The following is a 19,525-nucleotide window of genomic DNA, read 5'->3' as shown; positions in this document are numbered from 1 at the left end:
GGGAGGGAGGGAGGGAGGAAGGGAGGGAGGGAGAACAAAGCCAATCATATAGATGAGAACCACCATTTTATAGTTTTTGGTTTTTGTTTTTGACAATGAACACAGATGTTCCGGCAGGTGTCTCTGGCCCACGAAATCAGCTTTAAGACAGTTCTTTTGGGGTGTGATTTAGAAGCAGGTTGAATATCTGGCCTCCTCCAGCTGGCTTCAGGCTCACCCAGCACTAGAAGTCTAGACATCATGAGGCCACTATGGAACCTGAGGGTCTGGGTCTAGAGCCAGGAGGGAGTCTGGGCTCATCTCTGGTTTTCAGAAATACCTTGACCTCAGCTACACTCGCGCTCCTCAGGAGACTCAGCTGACTCAGGGAAAAAGACAGGACTTGCCTGGAGGTTTCCTTCTGATTCTCCCTCCTTCTACTTCCTGTCCTCCTGATGGGGTTCCAAGTCCTGTCTTCTGCCCAAATCAGTTCTCCCCTGGAGGGGAGACATGTGAAGGACAGGAACATTATGGCTATTGAACCAAGCCTCTTCAGCTCACTGTCCCGTGCTCAACCCCTAAGTTCTTGTGTCCGCACATAAAACACAACCAAGAAAACTGGCTGCACATGGACGCACAGGGAACACACAGCACGAATTTGCAGACACACATGAGAGCGACCTGCACATATGTATAGACACATGGACACAGACATGCCATGGATCGGAACTCCGGCAAGTACTTGTACTTGTTCTTGGTAGGTGCAGCACAGGCTTCCGGGTACTTGGTGAGCGGTAATGGGAAATGAAGGACCTGTGAGCGGGGTGGGGGTGGGGAAAAAGAATGGCTAGCAAGGAATGAAGTTGCCCCGCCTCCCTGTATGATCAGCACGCTTATATGATCTTCAGGCTTCGACTCCACAGAGGACTACAGAGTCCTATTGTTCCACAGAGTCAACGCCGTGGGGACCAGCAGGAAACGAGCCACATGGCTTGTCTTCCTGGAGTGGCCAGGCAAGTGACAGCCACCATGACTTCACAAACATGCACAGGCTACTACTACTGGCTACTATTCTTCACCCTCATTGTGAAATCCTGTTACTGCCACCCAGGTTCGGCTAGGTGAGGTCATTGGGCGAAGTCACCCACAGGGGATCCAGAAGCATCTGTCTCTCACCTCACCAGCTGCTCTGGTGAATTGCGCTTTTGTGGACACAGCTCTTCAGCCCCTTAGATAAAACCCGGTATGAGAGAGAGCCAGGTAGAAAGGTGAATATAAATCTTGGGGCTCAGGGTCTCCGGTGGCTTCAGACTCAAGTACCTGCATCTGCCTTCACATCCCAAACTCACTCATGCCCCAAACCTCAGTATTGCTCCTGTCAAATGGGAACAATACTTGTTTGGACTTGAGGTTTGGGGGGACACGCTGTCCTAAGAACTGGCTCACTGTGGGACCCTGAGGAATATTTATGAGATTACAAGGAAGAATGTGAGAGGCAGGCAGGCCCAGCTCCGTGCCTGAATAAACAATATGTAAAACAAGACTAGAGAACCCAGAGGGGCTAAGCAGGGCTAGATGCAGGCTGGGAATGACCTGCAGGGAATGCCTCAGCTAGAAGGGGAAGAGATGGGTAGGTGTGTCACCAAACCACCTAGGGCTGATGGGACTGCTTCTCCCAAGACCGCTGGGTACCCAGGAAGGGAGTGGTGGCCAGAGGAAAGAGGGCAGGGCTAGCCCCAGGGAGTCTTCTCCAGCAGGCCCCTTATTGGAGGAGCCACAACTTTCCAGTGTAGGACCATAGGCAGCCAGGGGGCACCAGGAAGACGTTGCCAGCCTACACCAAACCCAGGCAAAAGCCATGCTGTCTCCTACTCATCCTCATCTGGCAGACAGCTTGGACCTGGCATCTGCACAAGGCTGGCCACAGGAGCTGAGGGCCCTTGCTCAAAAATTATGAATGCTCGCACGGTTTGAGACAACACTGAACAGCAGAGCGGAGAACTGAGTCTGAGGCCTTTGGGGTGAGCCTGGTGTCTAATAAGGGTGTGTGTGTGGAGCCTGGACAAGGAGCCTGCACCCCAGCTAGCTTCATGCTTTGACTGAGAGCAAAGCAAAGCCCCTTTGCAGCCAGGACAAGCCCTTTTCTCTCTGAATGTTCTTCTCGAGCAGATCCAGGCCAGGGGTAGGGCACAGGGCCATGCCCTCTGGAGTCCCTGAAAGGCCTGTCCCAGCAGTTGCCCGGGGACACAGACCCATTTCACAATCCCGTGACTGAAGCTGGGTTGGGAAATAGATCCCAAACTCCAGACTTTCTGAGACCAAGAGGGCTCTTAGCTCCCATAGGATCCACAGCACTTCCTGCGCCCCCCCCAACCTGGCACTCATACCAGCTCCCACCTTCTCAGAAAGGCTGCCCCAACTTCCTGGCCGCCGTCTTTCTGCTGTCTGATCTTCCAGCGTGTCTCTCTGAGTTACCACGAGATTCGTGTTCACACATGTACAGTCTGGTCTGTCACCTCCAAGAATACTCAGCTCAGAAGGGCCAAGGCCCAGGACAGACCAGTTCCCACCTTTCCACACACGAGCCTCTTCTCTGGGCTGTGGCCCCAGCTTAGTTAGCTCCTGTGTCTGAGGTTCCAGCGTGGCTGGCTTTTCAGCTCTAAGCCAGTGGGCTGCACAGAGCTGGCGGAACAGAGCTGGCAGCCAGTCATTTGCCTGAAGAACAAATAAACAAGTCAGGCATGATGGCACAGTTACTCAGGAGTCTGAGGCAGGAGGACTGCAAATTCAATGCCAGCCAGGACAACTTAGACCATGTCTCAATCAATCAATCAAACAAAAAGATAGGTATGGATGTGGCTCAGGTATCACACCTGCCTAGCATGGAAAGGGCTCTAGAATCAACCCCAGGTACCTGACAAAGGGAAAGGAGCCAGAGCTGATGTGGTGGGGACCTCCCTCAGCTTGGTAGTGAGGAACACATCACTCTTGGCACAAAGAGTGCCCCCACCTCCACTCAGCACCACCTCGACCCTGCCCCATTCCCTCTGGGCAGAATGGCCCACCTTGACAGCTACCCCTGCCTCTCACAGACAAATTCTCAGCACATTTAGGGACACCCGGGTCAGCCAATAAAAAGCACAGACATCCAGGTAACTGTGACCTTCGGCCGAGACTCACACTTTAGTGCAGGTACGTCCCAGATACTTTGTGAGATTATATTCGTCCACATATGCTTTACCTGAAATACAGACTTAATCGCCTGTCCTAGATTTTCTCCAGCAGCCCTCACACCCAAAGGCTACCACAAACGCGGGTGGTGCAGTCAATGCTCCTTTTGGAGAAGTTTGTCTGCCTTAGCCAGGGGCCTGTCCATAGCAAGCCATCAGTCTGTGGGCCTCGAATGACAGCAGTTTCCCCTCTCCTTGAGGGGTGCCCAGAGGATTCAAGGGGTAATAATTGTCGTGCCCCTAACCCCAATCCCTACCCACACCCTTTCAAGACTCCGAACTCCTTCCTCCCCCATTATGATCTGGCCACATTCTGGTGCCATGGGCTGCTCCATTTTGCAGAGGAGGAAACCACAGTCGGAGAGTTGAAGGGACTCAATTGAGGTCACACAGCCATGTCCACTCAATCTTTGAGCGTCTGTTCCAACAATCAGACACCACGAAGCCAACCAGTCTCAAGTGATGGGTCAACGCGGTAGGGCCACACTGCAGCGCCCAGTAAATGGTGGCCAAAGCTGTCACCACAGAGGGAACGAGGGGAGGCGAGCGCAGTGGAAAGTCTGGTTGCTTTGCCATTCACTGAATTAACTGGTTGTTTTTACCCGCTGTCATTCAGTCTCCACGCGTGACTGGAGAGCTGGCTCAGTGGTTTGCAGGGTGCACCACCCCTCTAGAAGATCTGAGCTCGGTTTCCAGCACCCACCAAACAGCTTCCAGCAACTCCAGCTGCAGAAGATCCCATGTGTTCTTCTGGTACCCCCACACACTTGGCGTGTACATATAAGAGACCAGTGAGATTACTCAGTGTGTAAAGGAACTGGCTGCCAAGTCTGAGGACCTGGGTTCAATTCCTGGGACCCACATGGAAGGATAATCAACTTCCGCAAATTATCCTCTGACCTCCCCATGTGTGTTACACACACACACACACACACACACACACGTAAGTAAAAATCAAATTTAAATTTAATTCTTATTTCTGATATAACCAATGGTCAAGACATTTCCCATGGATGGACAAGCCGATCCCCTGCAAGAAGATGTCTGCACAACAGGAGCTACTGCTGAAATCCTTTGCCAAGGTCCCAAGCTTCGGTGGAGTTTGTTGTTTGAATTACTGAGGGAGGGTGTAGTTAGCAGTCTGATTGACCTTACAAAGAACACCTTTTGCTCATATAAAAGGTAGCCTGCCATGGCTGATATTCCATAAACCTCCCCCCAACACTCACCCCCCCCCACACAACTTGTAGAAACTTTTATGCAAAGGAATTCAAATCTTTAAATCTTTCCAATTTATAAAAATTTTATGTAACACCTTTTGTGTTTGAAAAACACTCCCCCCTTCTTAGAACTGGCCGATCCCTCTTCTTTTCTTTGCCAAGATTCTTTAAAAACTATTCAGTATCGAAAGACTACAAGGTTGGACTTCACCTGTGTTAGAATAAGAAGCAAGTGAACACCCTGTCCCAGTCTGGGTCACGGCCCAACGTTTTTTGTGGAAAAAAATTGTCTTGGGAGTTACTTTCATGTTGTTCTTGGTGCAACTGGGACTTACTCAGTTCGGATAGCTGAAGTGAGCAGGCCCGGGGTGGCCTTATCACCCAGTCCACCTTCTCAGTACCCTCCCAGACAAGATTCATGAGAACTTTCCCTTCAGTTTGCAGGGGTCAGATTTCAGCCAGACCTTCCCATGCCAGAGACCTGCTGGGGAAATCACTGGTGCTGGGGCAGTGGTGAGGCCTTGGCCCCTGACCGGAAATGATGGTACCTGTAAGACTGAGTTGTAGCTAGAGCAATCCTCCCAGATGACCTGGGTTTGGTTCCCAGCACTCACATGGTGGCTCACAACCATCTGTAACTCCAGTTCCAGAGGATCAATCAGTCCACCGCGGGTTGCAGTGCATAGTGTATATATATAAACAAAAATTCATACATATATAAATACCAAGATTGAGCTACTCTTTCAAACAAATGGGTTGGAGCATCTTGGAATCTCCCTGGGGCAGGATGGGGCTCCAGGGTGAATCCTCCAGGAAAGTCCCTAAAGGTAGGGAGGAGAACCCACTTCCTGTGCTGCTCTGCAAATTCTAGACTATTCTCTCAGCTCCACCTTCTCCTCCTCCATCCAGTCTATTAAAAATAAAATAACAAGAACTCGTAAAAGCTTCCCCCTACCCCAAGACAAAGGACCACGGCCTGCAGAGAGGCACCTGTCCCGGTACCCCTCACCTCCAGCTTGGGCAGAAGTCAGGTTCCAACTTCCTGCACCCTCCTCAACCTGAGCTTCCCTGACCACTTTCCCCGGCTGTAAAATGGACCCTAATCAAATATTTTGCCTCCCCAAGTTGCTACAGTGTGACGTAACTCTCTGGCACACAGTAGGTGCACCATAGAGCTGGTGTAAGTTAGGAAGGGGTCAAAGAGGCACACTTCACTTTTGAGGCTGGAGTTGCGCTAGGGATGGGAGGCCTCTTACGTAATAGTTTAATATCTTTGTAGCCGGAGCATGGGTTCCCGTAGCTCTCGAGTAATTAATTAAGACTTAATGAACAAAAAGCACACTCCCGTGACCCCCTTTTACACTCTGAGCCTAGCCAGCCGGTGGGGGCAAGCTTGGGGCAGCAGATAGAGGGTGTGTAACTCTTGGGTGCCCCATGACAGTGACCCCCCCCCCACCTCCTTGTCCCGGGCACTAATTTACAAGAGCAGGCCCTGAGGGCGCAATCCGGGGCGTGTCTACAGGAGCCCCAGTCTATCCCAAACCCTGTTAAAGTGCCAGGGCGCGAGGAAGGGGGATAGAGGGGTGGCGGGAGGGGTCTGGAGCCTCGTGTGGCTGCAGAATCTCCTGAGAAATCTGACTACGGGTGGTCTTTATCCCGGGGCTCATTAGGCTCTTATTTCCATGCATTGAACCCCCCAAGGGTTCAGTTCTCGGGAGCCTCCCAAAAGCCTAGGTGGAGGACCCCAGGGACAGGAGTTGGGCGGGGTGAGAATACTTTAACTGTTTGAGTCTTGCTTTGGGTTGCGGCCGCCGCAGGCCTGGGAACCCCCGGGGACCTGACCGGGGGTGATTCCCGAGGGCGCCGGGTCTAGCAGCGCGGGCGCCGGGTCTACGCGGGCACGGGGCTCGGGCCCTTTAAGAGCCCGCCCCGTGCGCGGCGGGCCCGCCCCCCGGGCCGAGGAGGGTGCGGGGGCCGTCGGCGGGGATTGGCGCAGCGCGCGCCCCCTCCGCGGCCCCCGCGCGGTGGGAACCGGCAGCCCCGTCTAGCGCTGACGTCAGACCGTCTGCCTGCCTCCGACCGCGGGCGCGCGGCGCAACCCGATCTCCTTGGACTTGAATGAGGAGCGGGCGGCGGCGCTCGGCTGCGGATCGGCCGGCGCGCAGGCTGAGCCCGGCGGCTCCGCGCCCCGGCCGCCCGCCCGTGCCCCGCACGCCGCCCGCGGCCACGGCCCGCCGCCCCGGGATTCCCGCTCGGCGGCCGGGGGACCCAGCTCGCCCAGGGGACCTCGGCGGCGCCCCGAGCCCGCGCCGCGCCGGGCGCTGTATGCAGGGCCCGAGCCCCGTGCGCCGGCCGGAGCCGCCCCCGCGCCCCGCGCCTCGCGCCCCGCGCCGCCCGTGACCACTTGATGGGGGTCAACGGCACCGCCGCCGCCGCCGCCGCCGCCGGGCAGCCCAATGTCTCCTGCGCGTGCAACTGCCAGCGCTCTTTGTTCCCCAGCATGGAGATCAGTGAGTGAGCCCTTTCCCCCCCCGGGACAGCCTCGTGGGATCCCCGGCACGGGACGTCGCGATCGCATGGGGTCTCGGGAGCCGCGCGCCTGCTTCACCCAGGCTCCCCGGCTGCGTCCGCCGCGCCCGGGGCGCGCCCTCCCGAAGGCTCGCGGCAGCTGGCGGCCGGCCTGGCTTTGTCCCGCGGCGCTGCGAGCCTGGCACGGTCCCCGCCGCGCGCGCCCCGCCCGGTCCGACTCGGACCCGGGGCTCGGCGGGGACGTCGCGCCGCGCGGGAGGGCCAGGCGGGCCGTGCCGGGGAAGTTTCCATTCCGTTTTCCCCAGGGGCCGAGGCGACGGAGCAATTAGGCTCTTTATCAACTTTGGGCGGGGGGAGCGGGCGGGGGAAACACTGTCTGGCCCGGGAGGTGTCTGGGGTTCCTGGCGTGTGTCTGGAGTGGCCGTGGTGATGTGTCCCGGGTTTCCGTGCGTCTGTGGAGTGCGCTGGTCGGTCTGTCTGAGTCTCGGCGCGTCTCTGGATGTCTGTGGATTTGAGTCGCGATCTGTGCCGGTGTGTGAGTCTGAGTGCCCTGCATCACTGGGTGTCTGATTTGGTGTGCGCGTATGGCGGGGGTCAGTATGGTCCGAATCCAGCCAAATCTGCGGACCGTCTGTGTCCAGGTGTCTGAATCCAAGACTTGGAGCTGGTGCGTCTAGCCCACCGCGTATCCCCAGTGTGTGTCATTGTGAATGTCTGTCCCGGACTCCTATAAATAGCCTGTCTGGACTGCTTGGCTTACTCTGGCTGGGATGGTGGTTACAAATGAGTCAAAGTTTTGGGGCTGTTTGTGTTGGGATCTTCTTCGAGATGGTAGACCCAGGGTGGTGAGTGCCTTGCTTGAGCCTCCGGCCGTTGTCAACATCCTGAACCACCAGAAGTTGAGATTAGGAAGCATCTACTTCCTTCTGTGACCCACCCAGGTGGCTGTTGAGTTGGTTAAAGAATTGAGACTTCACCCGCTGCCAATTGCCATCTAATCTGCACTCTTCCCCTAACTCCCTTTTGGGGGGGGCACCTTTTGTTTCCCTGTTTAGTTTCCCCCGTCTTACCCCAAAGCATTTCAGGCAAAAGGGCACCCAGCCTTTCCCTAACCCAGACATCCTTCCTCTAGCGGAGCCCAGGGGCAACTGCTATAGAACAGGGCAGTCTCTAGGTGACTCATGAGCTGGTTTCGCAGGCAGCTGCTACAGTTTGTGCACCCCCACCCCAACCCCCAGAATGTACAGTAAAGCACAAGGGGTAAAAATAACCTACGACCAGCCCCACTTGGGCAGGGGAAGCAGGCTTGGGTCCTCATGCCACCCCTGACTCACCGTCTCCCAGTCTGGAATCGAAAGCTCTGGGGTACCCGACTTCTCCCCAGCAGCCTTGTGCTGCCCCAAGCCTGGAGGTATCAGGAGAACCTGCCAAGAGCCAGTGTTTGCGGTCTTCTTTTGGCGTCAAACCCTATTGCTTCCCAGGAGCCCGTGGGATCTCGGGAGGTTCATGAAATCACCGGGATATTATTAAAAATAAGTCCACACATGTCTGGTAAGAGGCCGACCGCAGCTCCGGGGATTTGTCTTCCCACAAAAGTGAGGGACCCGCTTCAGGAGACACCACATTCCGAAGTCTAGGCACAGTAGGACACTGTGGTCTTTTCCGTGTTCCTAGATTTTGAAAAACCAACAAAGCACATCGTTCTTAATCTCGTCCCTTCATTGAATCAATCGTAGTGTGAGCAGAATGCTGTCTAGCCTGACAACCCATGTTCAGTCCCTGGAACTCACATGCTGAAAGGTGAGAATGGACTTATAATTGTCCCAAATAATGTCTTGGTTGAGACCAAGATGGCTTGAAACTCTTGGTGATACCCCGTGTTCTACCCCACCTATAAGGTTAATGTCTGGAAATCCCCCACCATCCACCCGGGTTGGTTCAGGACTGTCCCCACATTGTGTCCGCACAGTCTACTTCTTACTAAAAGAGAGAGTAAAACAGGGAGGGGCTCACTTTAATAAAAGTCTGGTTTGAGGAAGCCCTAAGGCCTGGTGTTTCCTGGAAGCTCTTGCCGGGCAGGAACAGGAAGGCTGTTTTCCCTAGCAGGATGGAAGTTCGTTCTTGCAAGGACACTGGTCCAGAAGAGACTTTCAAGCCTTCCTGGGTCTCAGTTTCCTCATTGGAAGAGTGCACCCTACCTCTGAAGCCTAACCTACAGCCTTTGATCCCTGTTCTCCAGCAGAGGCTTTGGTGCTGGGGCTTCTCCCCAGCCCCCTTGCTGGTCTATTCTCCTGTGTGTTCTTCAGGCCTCCTGTATTTCAGACCCGGGAGGGGCTGAGTGAGCTTGGAGTCCTTGTGTTTCAGGTAGAGAGATGAGGAAAACCGAGGTAGGACGCCTGACTTAAGGGCCCTCCAATCCATCCCCGTCCTTGATCGGAGTCATTTTTCTTGGACCCCCATGTGCTGCTCCCTGAATTTGGTGGCAGAGGAGACCCACCTGCAACAGTTCTTTGGGAACCAACCTGAGGCCACAGCTTTGAGAAACCCACTCCTTACCCTGCGTACACATTTTTCTCTGCACTTTGCGCCTCTTTCCAGAGCTACCGTATCTCAGAGTGGAACCCCTGACTTTGAACTCCTGCTTTCCCTGTGACTTGCAGAGCAGATCAGTGTACTCCAAGAGTACTTCCTGGACTGACCGGGCGCTGGGGTCCCCCAGTCCTGGCTGTTTGGCTTTCATTTTAGCAGGGCCCTGGGTCCTATGCAGGAGCAGCTCAGTTGTTAATACCACTGTCTGGTCAGGGTCCTTAAGCCACTGATCCCTTCCTTCCCCAGCCCTAATTCAAACCATTTCAGGGCTGGAAAGATAGCTCAGTGGTTAAAGTGATTTCCAGGGCACACCAAAGGTTGGTGACACACACTTGTAACCCCCGTGCTGGGGAGGTGGAGGCCCGAGTGTTTGCTGGACAGCCAGTCTAGCACAGTAGTCCAGGCCAGTGAGTTACCCCGTCTCAAAACATAAGGTGGAGGTCTGCAGTATGGCTCAGCAGGCAAGGGCAACTGCTGCCAAGACAGATGATCTGAGTTCAAGCCCAGGACTCCAGAGATATATGTGCACTTACACACCCACACACACGAGCCTGTACACACATATGCACGGGCACGCTCACATTTGAAATAAATACATAAATATCTGAAAACATTTTTTAAGTGAGGTGAACAGCGCTTGAGGCCTAACACTGGGCGTTATTCTCTGGCCTCCGCAGGCATGCGCCCCTTTACGTAAATGTTCTCATATAAACACGTACCCGCCTCCATCCCCTACCAGCACACCATCCTGAACCCTTAGCCACTCAGATCATCCAGCTGTCCCTCTTTTGGCTTGTCTGGTGCACACCATTCATGTTTAACACTGTTTGAATCCGGGGTGACTCAGCCTCCAGACTGGACCAGATAACTTGGCTGGGAGAGAGATGACTGGCCCGTGCAGGTGGCCTCTACCCACCAGATGACAGTACCCCTCTCTCTCTTAGTTGTGACACACGGTCTCCAGCCATCTGCAGATGCCCTGCTGGGAACCACTTCTGGCTTCAGCAGAGACACTTGGGTGCTGGAGAGGGACCTTCCGGAAATCAGCCATTTGTCCTTGAAGTTGACACCTGCCCCTCCACTCATCCGCTGGGCTTTTGGGGCTCATTGTGTATATACCACAGGGGAAGGAGATGGCTTAAGCCTGTGTTTGGTGAAGGGTTTGGCTCCAGGGCAGGAGGGTGTTTCTGGGTCCAGGGTGAATGGTGCACATGGGCCAGCAACTGTTTCCCTCGTGGGCTTCTGCGCTGGGACTTCTAACCCACAGATTTCCTGCTGTCTGGGTTGTAGGTCATTAGGCAGCCAGGGAGCAGCGTGTTGTGACTGTGGTTGGAGCAGACGGGCCAGACTAGTGTCTTGTGAAGGTGCACTGCTGGGGATGATCTCACACGTGGGCACGGGCTTGCACGCCGCTCCTGCCCCTTGCTGCCTCCCCTCCCAGTTAGGGGGACAGCAAGGAAGTCCCCTCGCCCAAAAAGTTGCATTTTTTTTGCTATCCTTGTAAAGAAGAGAGCAAGGTGGGGTTACGGGGCGGGGGGATTAAACCCAAAAAGAGAGGTTGACAGCAGCCAGGGGCTTCGGGAGAGGGAGAGGCTGGCAAAAGCTGACTTGGTGGCCCAGGCAACCGATTATTTAAAAGTAAGGAAATAATGTCAAAGCAGACTGCCGTGTGGTGTGGCCTTCTCTCTTGGGGTGCCGCCGTCCACGGGCAGGCCCGGGAGGCTGAGTCCCTCCCCACAACATCAGCTTCTTTGACGATGCCCAAGCTGAGAGCAGGGGGTCAAAGCCTCTAGTTTTCTTTCTGAAAGTCATACATAACACAGGCACGGCCCACGCGCTTATAGACCTGCGTGTCTGCACGTCTGCTCTCTGTGTGTCCCAGGGAACCCTGAAGAAGCTACCGGGGTGCCCCCATCCCTGGATGGTGCTTTCAGAGGCCAGTGTGACAGGGTTGAGGGCAGTCACCATCAGCCTGTGGTGCACTCCCTCGGGCCACCGTGAGTTGGAAGTGTGGTTCAGTGGTAAGAGCACTGGTCTGCTGTGTGAGGGGCTATAGGTTCCATCTCCAGCACTACAGAACAAATACATAATTAACTGGAAGGCTTCCCCTTCCTCTAAGCCCACCAGTACTGCATGCACGTGTCCATGAGGACTAGACCTTTCGTTTACAGAGGGCCTGGGTGGCGAAATGTCGGTGTCAAACTCCTAGATAGATTGAGGGGTTGATTCTTTTCTGGGCTGAGGGTGGAACCCACGACCTTGCTAGACAAACAAAATACCGCCTCTGCTACTCCTGGGTTCTAATGCCGGCAGCTTTTATTTTATTTCTTCTCTCACCAAGAAAACCTACAAATCCCCCCCCCCCCACACACACACACAGACATAGTCTACCATTGAGTGACCTCTCCTGCAGAGTGGCCAAGGATCAGAGGGACAGAGAAGCCCAGCTGTTGCGTGCTGCCTTGCCGTCTGTCATGTGCCCCAACACAATGGGTCACACAACCTCTCTGCACTGGAATGGGGCAAGGATCTGGAGGTCCTTGTCTGGCACGGTGGCCTCTTCTGAGGTAGGGGTGGTGGTGGGCTCCGATTAGCTGTGACTGTTTTGCCCTGTCCTCTGATGGTCACAACCTGGCACTCTGCCTGATTCGAAAGCTTCTGCCAAGGGCAGGTTTCCCCATCCCCAGACCAGCTGGGAATGTTGGAATCCGCAGGCCCACCTGGGATGCTGACCTTGAATGTGGGTAATTGAATATTGCTGTCACTATCCTGTCTTTGCCAGGCCCACCGCAGAGCTGGCGGGAACCCCCAAGCATGCCTGCCCTGGTGCAGGAGGCCCAGACAGTGTCTCAGGACTTGCCAGCAGGGGTCTCTTAATCCCGGCAGCTTTGGGGCCAGGGCAGAGGCAGTGGGAAGGCATAAACTTGAGCTGTGAAATCAACGCTGCCCTGTGACATCCAGATACCCACTGGGTCCAGTTCATAAGACTGGTGTCTAGGGGTAGGTAAGAGGCCCACAGTTTGGGAAGTTAGGGTTCGCGCTGAGCTTCAGTTACAAAGGCCTGCTCTTCAGTATAAGGAATAGGGCCTCTGTTCTAGTTCTCCCTGCCTTCTTCCCAAAGTGGGCTGCGCCCCTCCAGGAAGCCATGGCAACCCAGAGCGCTGACAGTCTCATCTCCCCATCCGATGATGCTACAAAGCCAAACCCTGACACCTTGAGTGGGGGTGGGGTGGGGGTCTTGCCAGGGTCTTGTCAGTCACTGGCAGAAGCCACTGTCACCAGGCTGAGGAAAATTCCCAGGGCGGCTTGGCTCATAGCATGGCTCCAGCACCATGGGCGGAGGTGGGGGGTGGTGGAACCTGCAAAAGTTTGGGGCGTCAGCTCTCTGGGAGCTGCAGAATGGCTTCCCTCCGTTCCCAGGGTGACTGGTAGATGTTTACTTCCTTTCACTGGTTGGATCTGGAGAGATTTTTGCATGCCAGGTACTAGTGACGAATTTTTCCCTCCCTCAGTCTTACAAACAACCCCGTGAGAGAGCTATTGTTACCACCAATCTACAGGTAGAAAAACGGGATCTGAGATCCGAGAGGAGAAGCTGAGCATTTGTCCCAGGTCACACAGCCGGGATCTGATGCTCAGCTGAGCCTCCAAACCAGGTCCCAGATACTCTCTACACGTATTCCTCCGCCCACACCACACTCAGTGCTCTTCGCTCTTTCCCGTTGTAGGGGTTCGTTAGCCGTAAGATTGCAGGCCCCTGTTGTATTGTGTGTTGGTCAGTCAGCTGCTACTGTAAGCTGCTAGGGCCATTTCCCTTGGCCAGGCCTCAAGGTCCCTGGAAATGAGTTTGCCCCTTGGGCTGTGTGGGGAGCTAGAGTCTTTGCTGGGACCCCAGCGCCAGCCAGCGTGTTACCACTGAGTTTGACACAGGACTGACGGATGTCCCCAGAGAGCACAGAACGCCTTCTGGCATTTAATAGCATTTGCCCCATGCTTGTGCCCCGTGTCATTCAGGTGTTGTGACAGTTGGGAACGGCACAACAGCTGCAGAATATTCCATAGACGATCCCGGCAGGAAGGCATAGCCGGATCCAGGGCCGAGGAAATTGGGAAAGTCCTCACTGGGCTCCAGGTCCCCTCTCTTTGAACCTTCACACCTGACCTGGTGGTCACTTGATGTCTGTACAGTAGTCTTTTGGTGTCTATGTTGCCAGTCACCAATCTCAGAGAGGCTGTGGCCTGTGTCTGTTGGTTGTCATGCTCCCCCAGCCTGATGGATGCCTCAGGAGCATTGGTTAGGCCAGGAAGTGGGCAGGATAGGAGGATGTGCAGGTGACAGTCTTGGAATGGCAGATGCTGGGGTCTGTTCATGATACCCATCACCCCAAATAGACACTGATTCCTACTGGGGCCAGGAGAGCCTGTGTTGGCTCCTGAAGTTTCTAGGAGCTGCAGCGTTCATTCCTGACTATTTGAATAAGCAGGCTTCCAAAATATTCCAGGCAGATCAGGATGTGGTCAAGGCACCGGCGTTGAAGAACTTTAGTTCTGAGGCAAACACAAGAGAGATCCTTCCTGTGTCTCCACTTAGCCCTCTGTAAAATGGAGCGAGGTGTGACGCCCACTTTGTGCTCCCCGGCACAGATTATCCCTAACGCTCGGAAGTTCCTAGTCTTTGGGGCAGGAAGCTGTACCTTCCTCTTACCCACCGACTCAGAGATTTCAGAGCCTATTCAAGGTGCAGGAAATCAGCAGGCGAGCCTCTCCACCACAACCCAGATGTGTCCTTAACCAGCCCCGTTGCTGCAGTCCTACTAAGGTTCCAGAACGACAAAAATACAATACCATCTCCTGCACGAAGATGCTGGGAGAGGACCTGGAGAGCTGCTGACCTGCTAGGCCCGGGAGGGTGGAGTTGGTTCGTGCATAGTGTGGCTGGACTTAAGTTTTGGAGCTGGGTCTGGCGGCTTACACCTTTAATCCCAGCACTCAGGAGACAGAGGCCATTGGATCCCTGAGAGTTTGAGAAAAGTTTTGGAGTTGTTGGGACTTACTCAAGGGGTTAGATGGTGATCCCAAACACTAACATTGAGCTACATTCCCCAGCCCTTTAAAAAAAAGGAATTGTTTTTGAGACAATATCTCACTGAGTTGCACAAGGCAGCCTTGTAGCCTTAGCCCCCTTAGTCCTGAACCATCAGCCTTTGCGTTCTCATAGGTTATCTGTTTCTCACAAAGGCAGGAACAGGACTCTTCATTTCCCCTGTCACTGGAGGAACTGTCAGCACCTGACCCCCTTCCTCCCCTCGGTAGTTGTACTGGATTCCCCAGGGATGGACAGGCGCAACCCAGATCTGGAGAGTCACGTGTCTGGGGTTTGGAGAAACTGCTACATCTTGCCCGTCCCTACAACATATACTCGTGGTGGCAGTAGGCCATACTTAGCCCCGGCTGAGCAGGTAGGACTCTGATCGATACTGGTACAGAGCCGGGCAACAGGCAAATAACCAGCGGGAGGGAGAGCGTGTGGGCTTGTGCTGGCCACCAGTTTTCCCACGGCTGACAGGAGCATGGGGCAGTGTTCTGTAAAGGGACATGTGAGGGTCTGCCTGTGGCTGCTGTCTCCTCTCCTGCTACCAATAGTTTCTCATTTAGATGGTCCCTAAAGGATCCAGGAGCTAAGGTGTTCATCCTTGACTTTAAGAGTTCGCGGTAGAAGTGACGATCCAGACACGGGTTTGTGTAGGCGTCTAGGTTCAACGCTGTACAGACACACGGGTGTGGAAATCCGAGGACACACATGGGGAAGTCTGTTCTCACCTCACACCCTGTGGTCCCGAGGGGTTGAACTCAGGGCATTAAGGCTTGGTGGCAAGCAGCCCCTTAACCAGCTGAGCCGTCTGACTGGCACTGACAATGCGTTCCTTCCTGTCTGTAACATAGTTCCAAACGCATTATAGTGGATATATGTAAACATGTAATGTTGTGTGTTTAAATTCCCCACGGGGGGGGGGGGGGCGTCAGTCTATGAAATCCTTTGCTTCGGCTCGAATTACCTTAAGCTTTGGGCGGTTAAAGCCAGTTTCCAGGCTGTCCTAGGCAGAAGAGTAGTGGAAAGCCACATCTGGGTTTTTTGTTGTTGTTGTTGTTGTTAGCAAATTTGGGCAAGACAACCTGTCCTTCCCGAGAGGTCTTCCAGTCCCAGTGGTCCTGGCTTACCTGGTCACCCCCTCCACCAAGACTAGGCTCCAGGAGGAGCACCCTGGGCCCACTTGCTTCTGGTCCCTCAAAGCACCATCCGGGCCACCGTGTCCCAAAGGACCGAGCTCTCCTGCAGTCTCCAGCCTGGAAGTCTTTGGTACAGCCCTCTTGCCTTGCCGTGTGTAGCTCCTGCTGCTGGGCGAGCTGCCTGTTTCCTGTGCTGAGCGATTAGAGAAGCCATCCATTAGGCGAGAGGTGAGAGGTCAATGAGTGGCCGTGGGGTGCCAGTGTCAGTGCTAGGTGGGACTGTGCCTGGGAGCAGGAGACAGGTGGGCGGTACAATAATTCTCACAAATCAGGCCCCCCACCAGGGGACCGCAAGTCCACAGACTGCGAAAGCTTTTTGGTGCGGTTCCAACCCCAGCCTGTGAGTTGACTCTCGGGAGACCCCTTTTCTAATTTAGGACAGGCTCCACAATAGGAAGCGAACCTTTGATCTAAGCCTCCTGTGGGTGGTGGCTGAGATGGCGTGTTAGGGTTTGGTGGCTGCATGCTTAGCCTTCCAACCAAAGGAGGGCAAGCAGTCTCTGAGTTTTTCCAGTATGTCTGGACTTGCTCAGACTCTGTATCGGAGCTCCTCCACACTCCAGGTGGCTGTCTGCTCACCTACAGAACTCAAGGTCAGATGGCGAAAAGGGAGGGGGCTCCCCAAACCTAGAAGCCCCCAGGAATGCACACGTGCGCTCCCATTTTGCAAGTCCCCTGCTCCCTGGTTGGTGAGCTTCGTCTGGTCACGGCTCTAATTGCCTTTCCACAAACAATTCAGCCGGTAATAATTCTGTGAACCTATGAATCAACTTTGCGCAAACACCCTGAGTAATTTCTTTGTTCTTTTCTTTCTACTTTGTAATTGGTGTCTGCAAAAGCCAAAGGTTTGGTCTTGTGGAAGGCGTGATTCATTTATTGGTGTCTGCGCCTCCTCCTTATCGTTCAGTCACTTGGGAGTGCATTCACGGTGACGGTGAGCCACTGGTGATTCACGCCGGGCCAAGCTCAGTGGCCCTGGGGTCACGGCCATAGGAGGGAGCTGTTTCTCTAATCTATGAGATTAGGAGGATATGAGGGGTGTCGGAACCGGGCCTTGAACATGGTCGTTGTCTTTGCAAGGACGGTGGAGACCCACTAAATGTGCTCTTGAGTGGGTCTGGCGCCCAGTGCGGTCTGTGGAAGAAGTCACTCCCCTGCCTGTCCCGTTTCTCTGATGATAATTATTAGATGTCTACTGTGGCCGGTCCTCGTACAGCTGTCAGGCATGTGAACTTGCTTGACGCGCGATTGCTGCCTAATTTTACTAGTTGCTTTGGGCTCTAGATTAAAATGGTCACTTTGGTCCCATCTAGGAGATAATTAGAGCTGTTTGCCACGTGGCCCAGAGGTGTAATTATACGGCCAGCTTCCCATGGCCCCGAATCGAGGCTCCAAGTATAAGTTCGGATCCAAGAGTTGATAATTACCTGCGTATTTCTCTCCCTATGTGATTTCTTTCCTGGCTGATTTCCTCTCCTGAATTCTGATGATTTCCCGCTGGGTCACCCACTCCGTTACAGTACGCATTCCTGGCTCCGGTATTCTCAAGTTTGCAGCTCTCAGCCCAGGCCAGGCACAGAGCACGTCAGCAGGGTCTGTTCTGTTCTTGGCCTGGTAGTGCGAGACTTGCTGGTGACTTTATTGGTCTGCTTTGTGACTCTTTCAAAGTATAGATCGGGACTGTCTAGTACCTGCCATTCGATTAAGTACTCCACTTGCTGCTCCTGGCAGACATTGCTAATCAATCATAGCATCCTCTCACTGGGCTGAGATCCTTACACCAGTGGTTGTCCTGGTGTGCTCTCAAGTGTGTTTGAGCAGTGATGTCACTGACATTCTAGGATGCACAGCCGTGGAGGCCACAGAGTCCTGGCAGGGAGGGGGATTGCTCCCTCTAGAAGCCACCAGGCCCTTCGACCAGCCCCTCCTTGTCACTGTTGCCCTCCTTGTCACTGTTGTTGCTTAACAACTCGCAGGCTGTCTTGCCGAATCCCTCCCTGCAGGTGGCATACCCTACTTTCAGCTCTCTAGTCCTCCAGACCCCTGCTGTACGTGAGAGACCTGGAGTAAGATCCCACTGAGTGCAACAATCGCTTGATAACACTTTGTTTGCCTTTCTTGAAAGCCGGCGTCTCACGCCAGAGTCCGCACAGAGGCTTCTGTTTCATCTTGCCTGCTTCTTGCACAGATGTCGAGTTCTACCCTTTACAGTCTAGAGAGATGCTTGAGGGCTTTGCTCTGGAATAGATTCAGATGCTGGGTGGGGGTGGGGGGCTTCAGAAATAAGAGCGAGAAAGGGGAAACCCTGGAAGACGTCGTCAGGATTCAGGAAACAACCCTGGCTTCTCACAGCCCTGTCTGCTTGGAGGTTGATCTAGGCGCTCCCCCCACGGGGAGCGGTGGCTTTTTAAACCCTAGCCGTGGCAGATGCTCTCAGCACTTGGCACGCCCCACCTCATTAATCCTCATGGCAGCCTCAGTGCACACGAGGAGGAGGAGCCAAGTCGCTTGCCAGGGATCACTCAGCACAGGGTTGCAAGGCAGATTTGAACCTGGGCTGAGGGTTCCCGAAGCTGGGCTTGGCTTGCCCCGGCAGAGCCAAGGTTTTTAGAGCCACCTGCCATGGTGTCAGGGGTGTGGTTGATTTGAGGCCTCTCTGTCCCTTTACCCTCTCAGCCTTTTCCAGCTGGGTATGTGTGTGACCCTTTTGGCTGGCTGGGAAAGCTCCCCGCCCCCCTCCCTTCCGCCGCACCCTTCCCTTGGAAGGGTCCCTGAGCCAGCGGGCAGTGATCCCTGTGGCTGGGAGCAGGAGAGAACAGGAACTGTCCGGTGTTGGGTTGTAACTGGAGGACGGGTCACTGTGACCCACAGGGTGCTAGGGACAACGCGGAGAGGAGCAGCAGGCAGGGTGCTAGCAAGTCCATCCTGAAAGTTCAGAGCTGTGGCAGAAGCATGACCCAAGTCCACCCGAGTCCGTGCTTTCCCTCTCTCCCATACTCCTCCCCCCCAACACACAACACACTTAGTTTCCTTCCCTCTCAGTATGAAGGCTCTAGCCTCCTCTGCCAGGTTTTCTCTCTCTCAAGGTCCCAATCCCACCTTCCTCTGCACCTGTCCTCAGAGGCCTGTGGGCCCCACAGCACTACACCCGTCAACTCTCACTCAGCCCAGTGACTTTGAGACCATGATGTTGCAGTATGGGTGACCCAGGGAGCAGCCACTTTGGACGGGGCAGAAGGGCTGCAAGGGCCAGCCTGGGCCCTAGGGAATGAGCTCAGTAGAATTCCCCATAAGAGACACTTTGCAGCCTGCCTCTGAGCCCCATGCCCGAGGCCAAGGCCTTCATCTCCACATCAGCCCGGGGGACTCACAAGGCAGAGCCTTGTAGTCACGGTGGATTTGGTGCCTCTGGGACTGTGGGACTCCGAAAGCCACTAGCAGCAGCCTGGAGCACCTCTGCCTGCGCCCGCCTCACCTGGCCTGCATACCTTTGCAGGGAGTGAGGATGTGGGTGACCCCAGACAGGTGTGAGTCATGTCTTAAGGAAGCGGTTACTCAGAGGTGGTGAACTCAGAAACTGCTGTGCTCCCAGACAGCCTAGACCACAGGATGGAGCTAGCTATCTTGTGGGAGTTGGGCTGGGGCGTGACCATCCAAGGAACTCAGGAGAAGCAATTCTGACAGACTTAG

The 19,525-nt window shown here is 54.6% G+C and overlaps 1 protein-coding gene across 1 annotated transcript in view; it reads left to right on the top strand.

Annotated features, from left to right (window-relative positions):
- Positions 1-6,475: 6,475 nt before the first annotated feature.
- Positions 6,476-19,525, top strand: part of Pmepa1 (prostate transmembrane protein, androgen induced 1) — a 53,076-nt gene continuing 40,026 nt past the window's right edge. The window contains exon 1 of the mRNA XM_075963224.1: positions 6,476-6,939. Coding sequence (XP_075819339.1) covers positions 6,837-6,939 — 103 coding nt within the window. The 5' untranslated portion in view covers positions 6,476-6,836. The remainder of the gene's footprint in view (positions 6,940-19,525) is intronic.

The sequence above is a fragment of the Microtus pennsylvanicus genome, chromosome 2, assembly GCF_037038515.1.
Source record: "Microtus pennsylvanicus isolate mMicPen1 chromosome 2, mMicPen1.hap1, whole genome shotgun sequence".
Taxonomy (NCBI): Eukaryota; Metazoa; Chordata; class Mammalia; order Rodentia; family Cricetidae; genus Microtus; species Microtus pennsylvanicus.
Note: the sequence above shows the minus strand (reverse complement) of the source record. Positions and strands in the feature narration are given on the sequence as shown.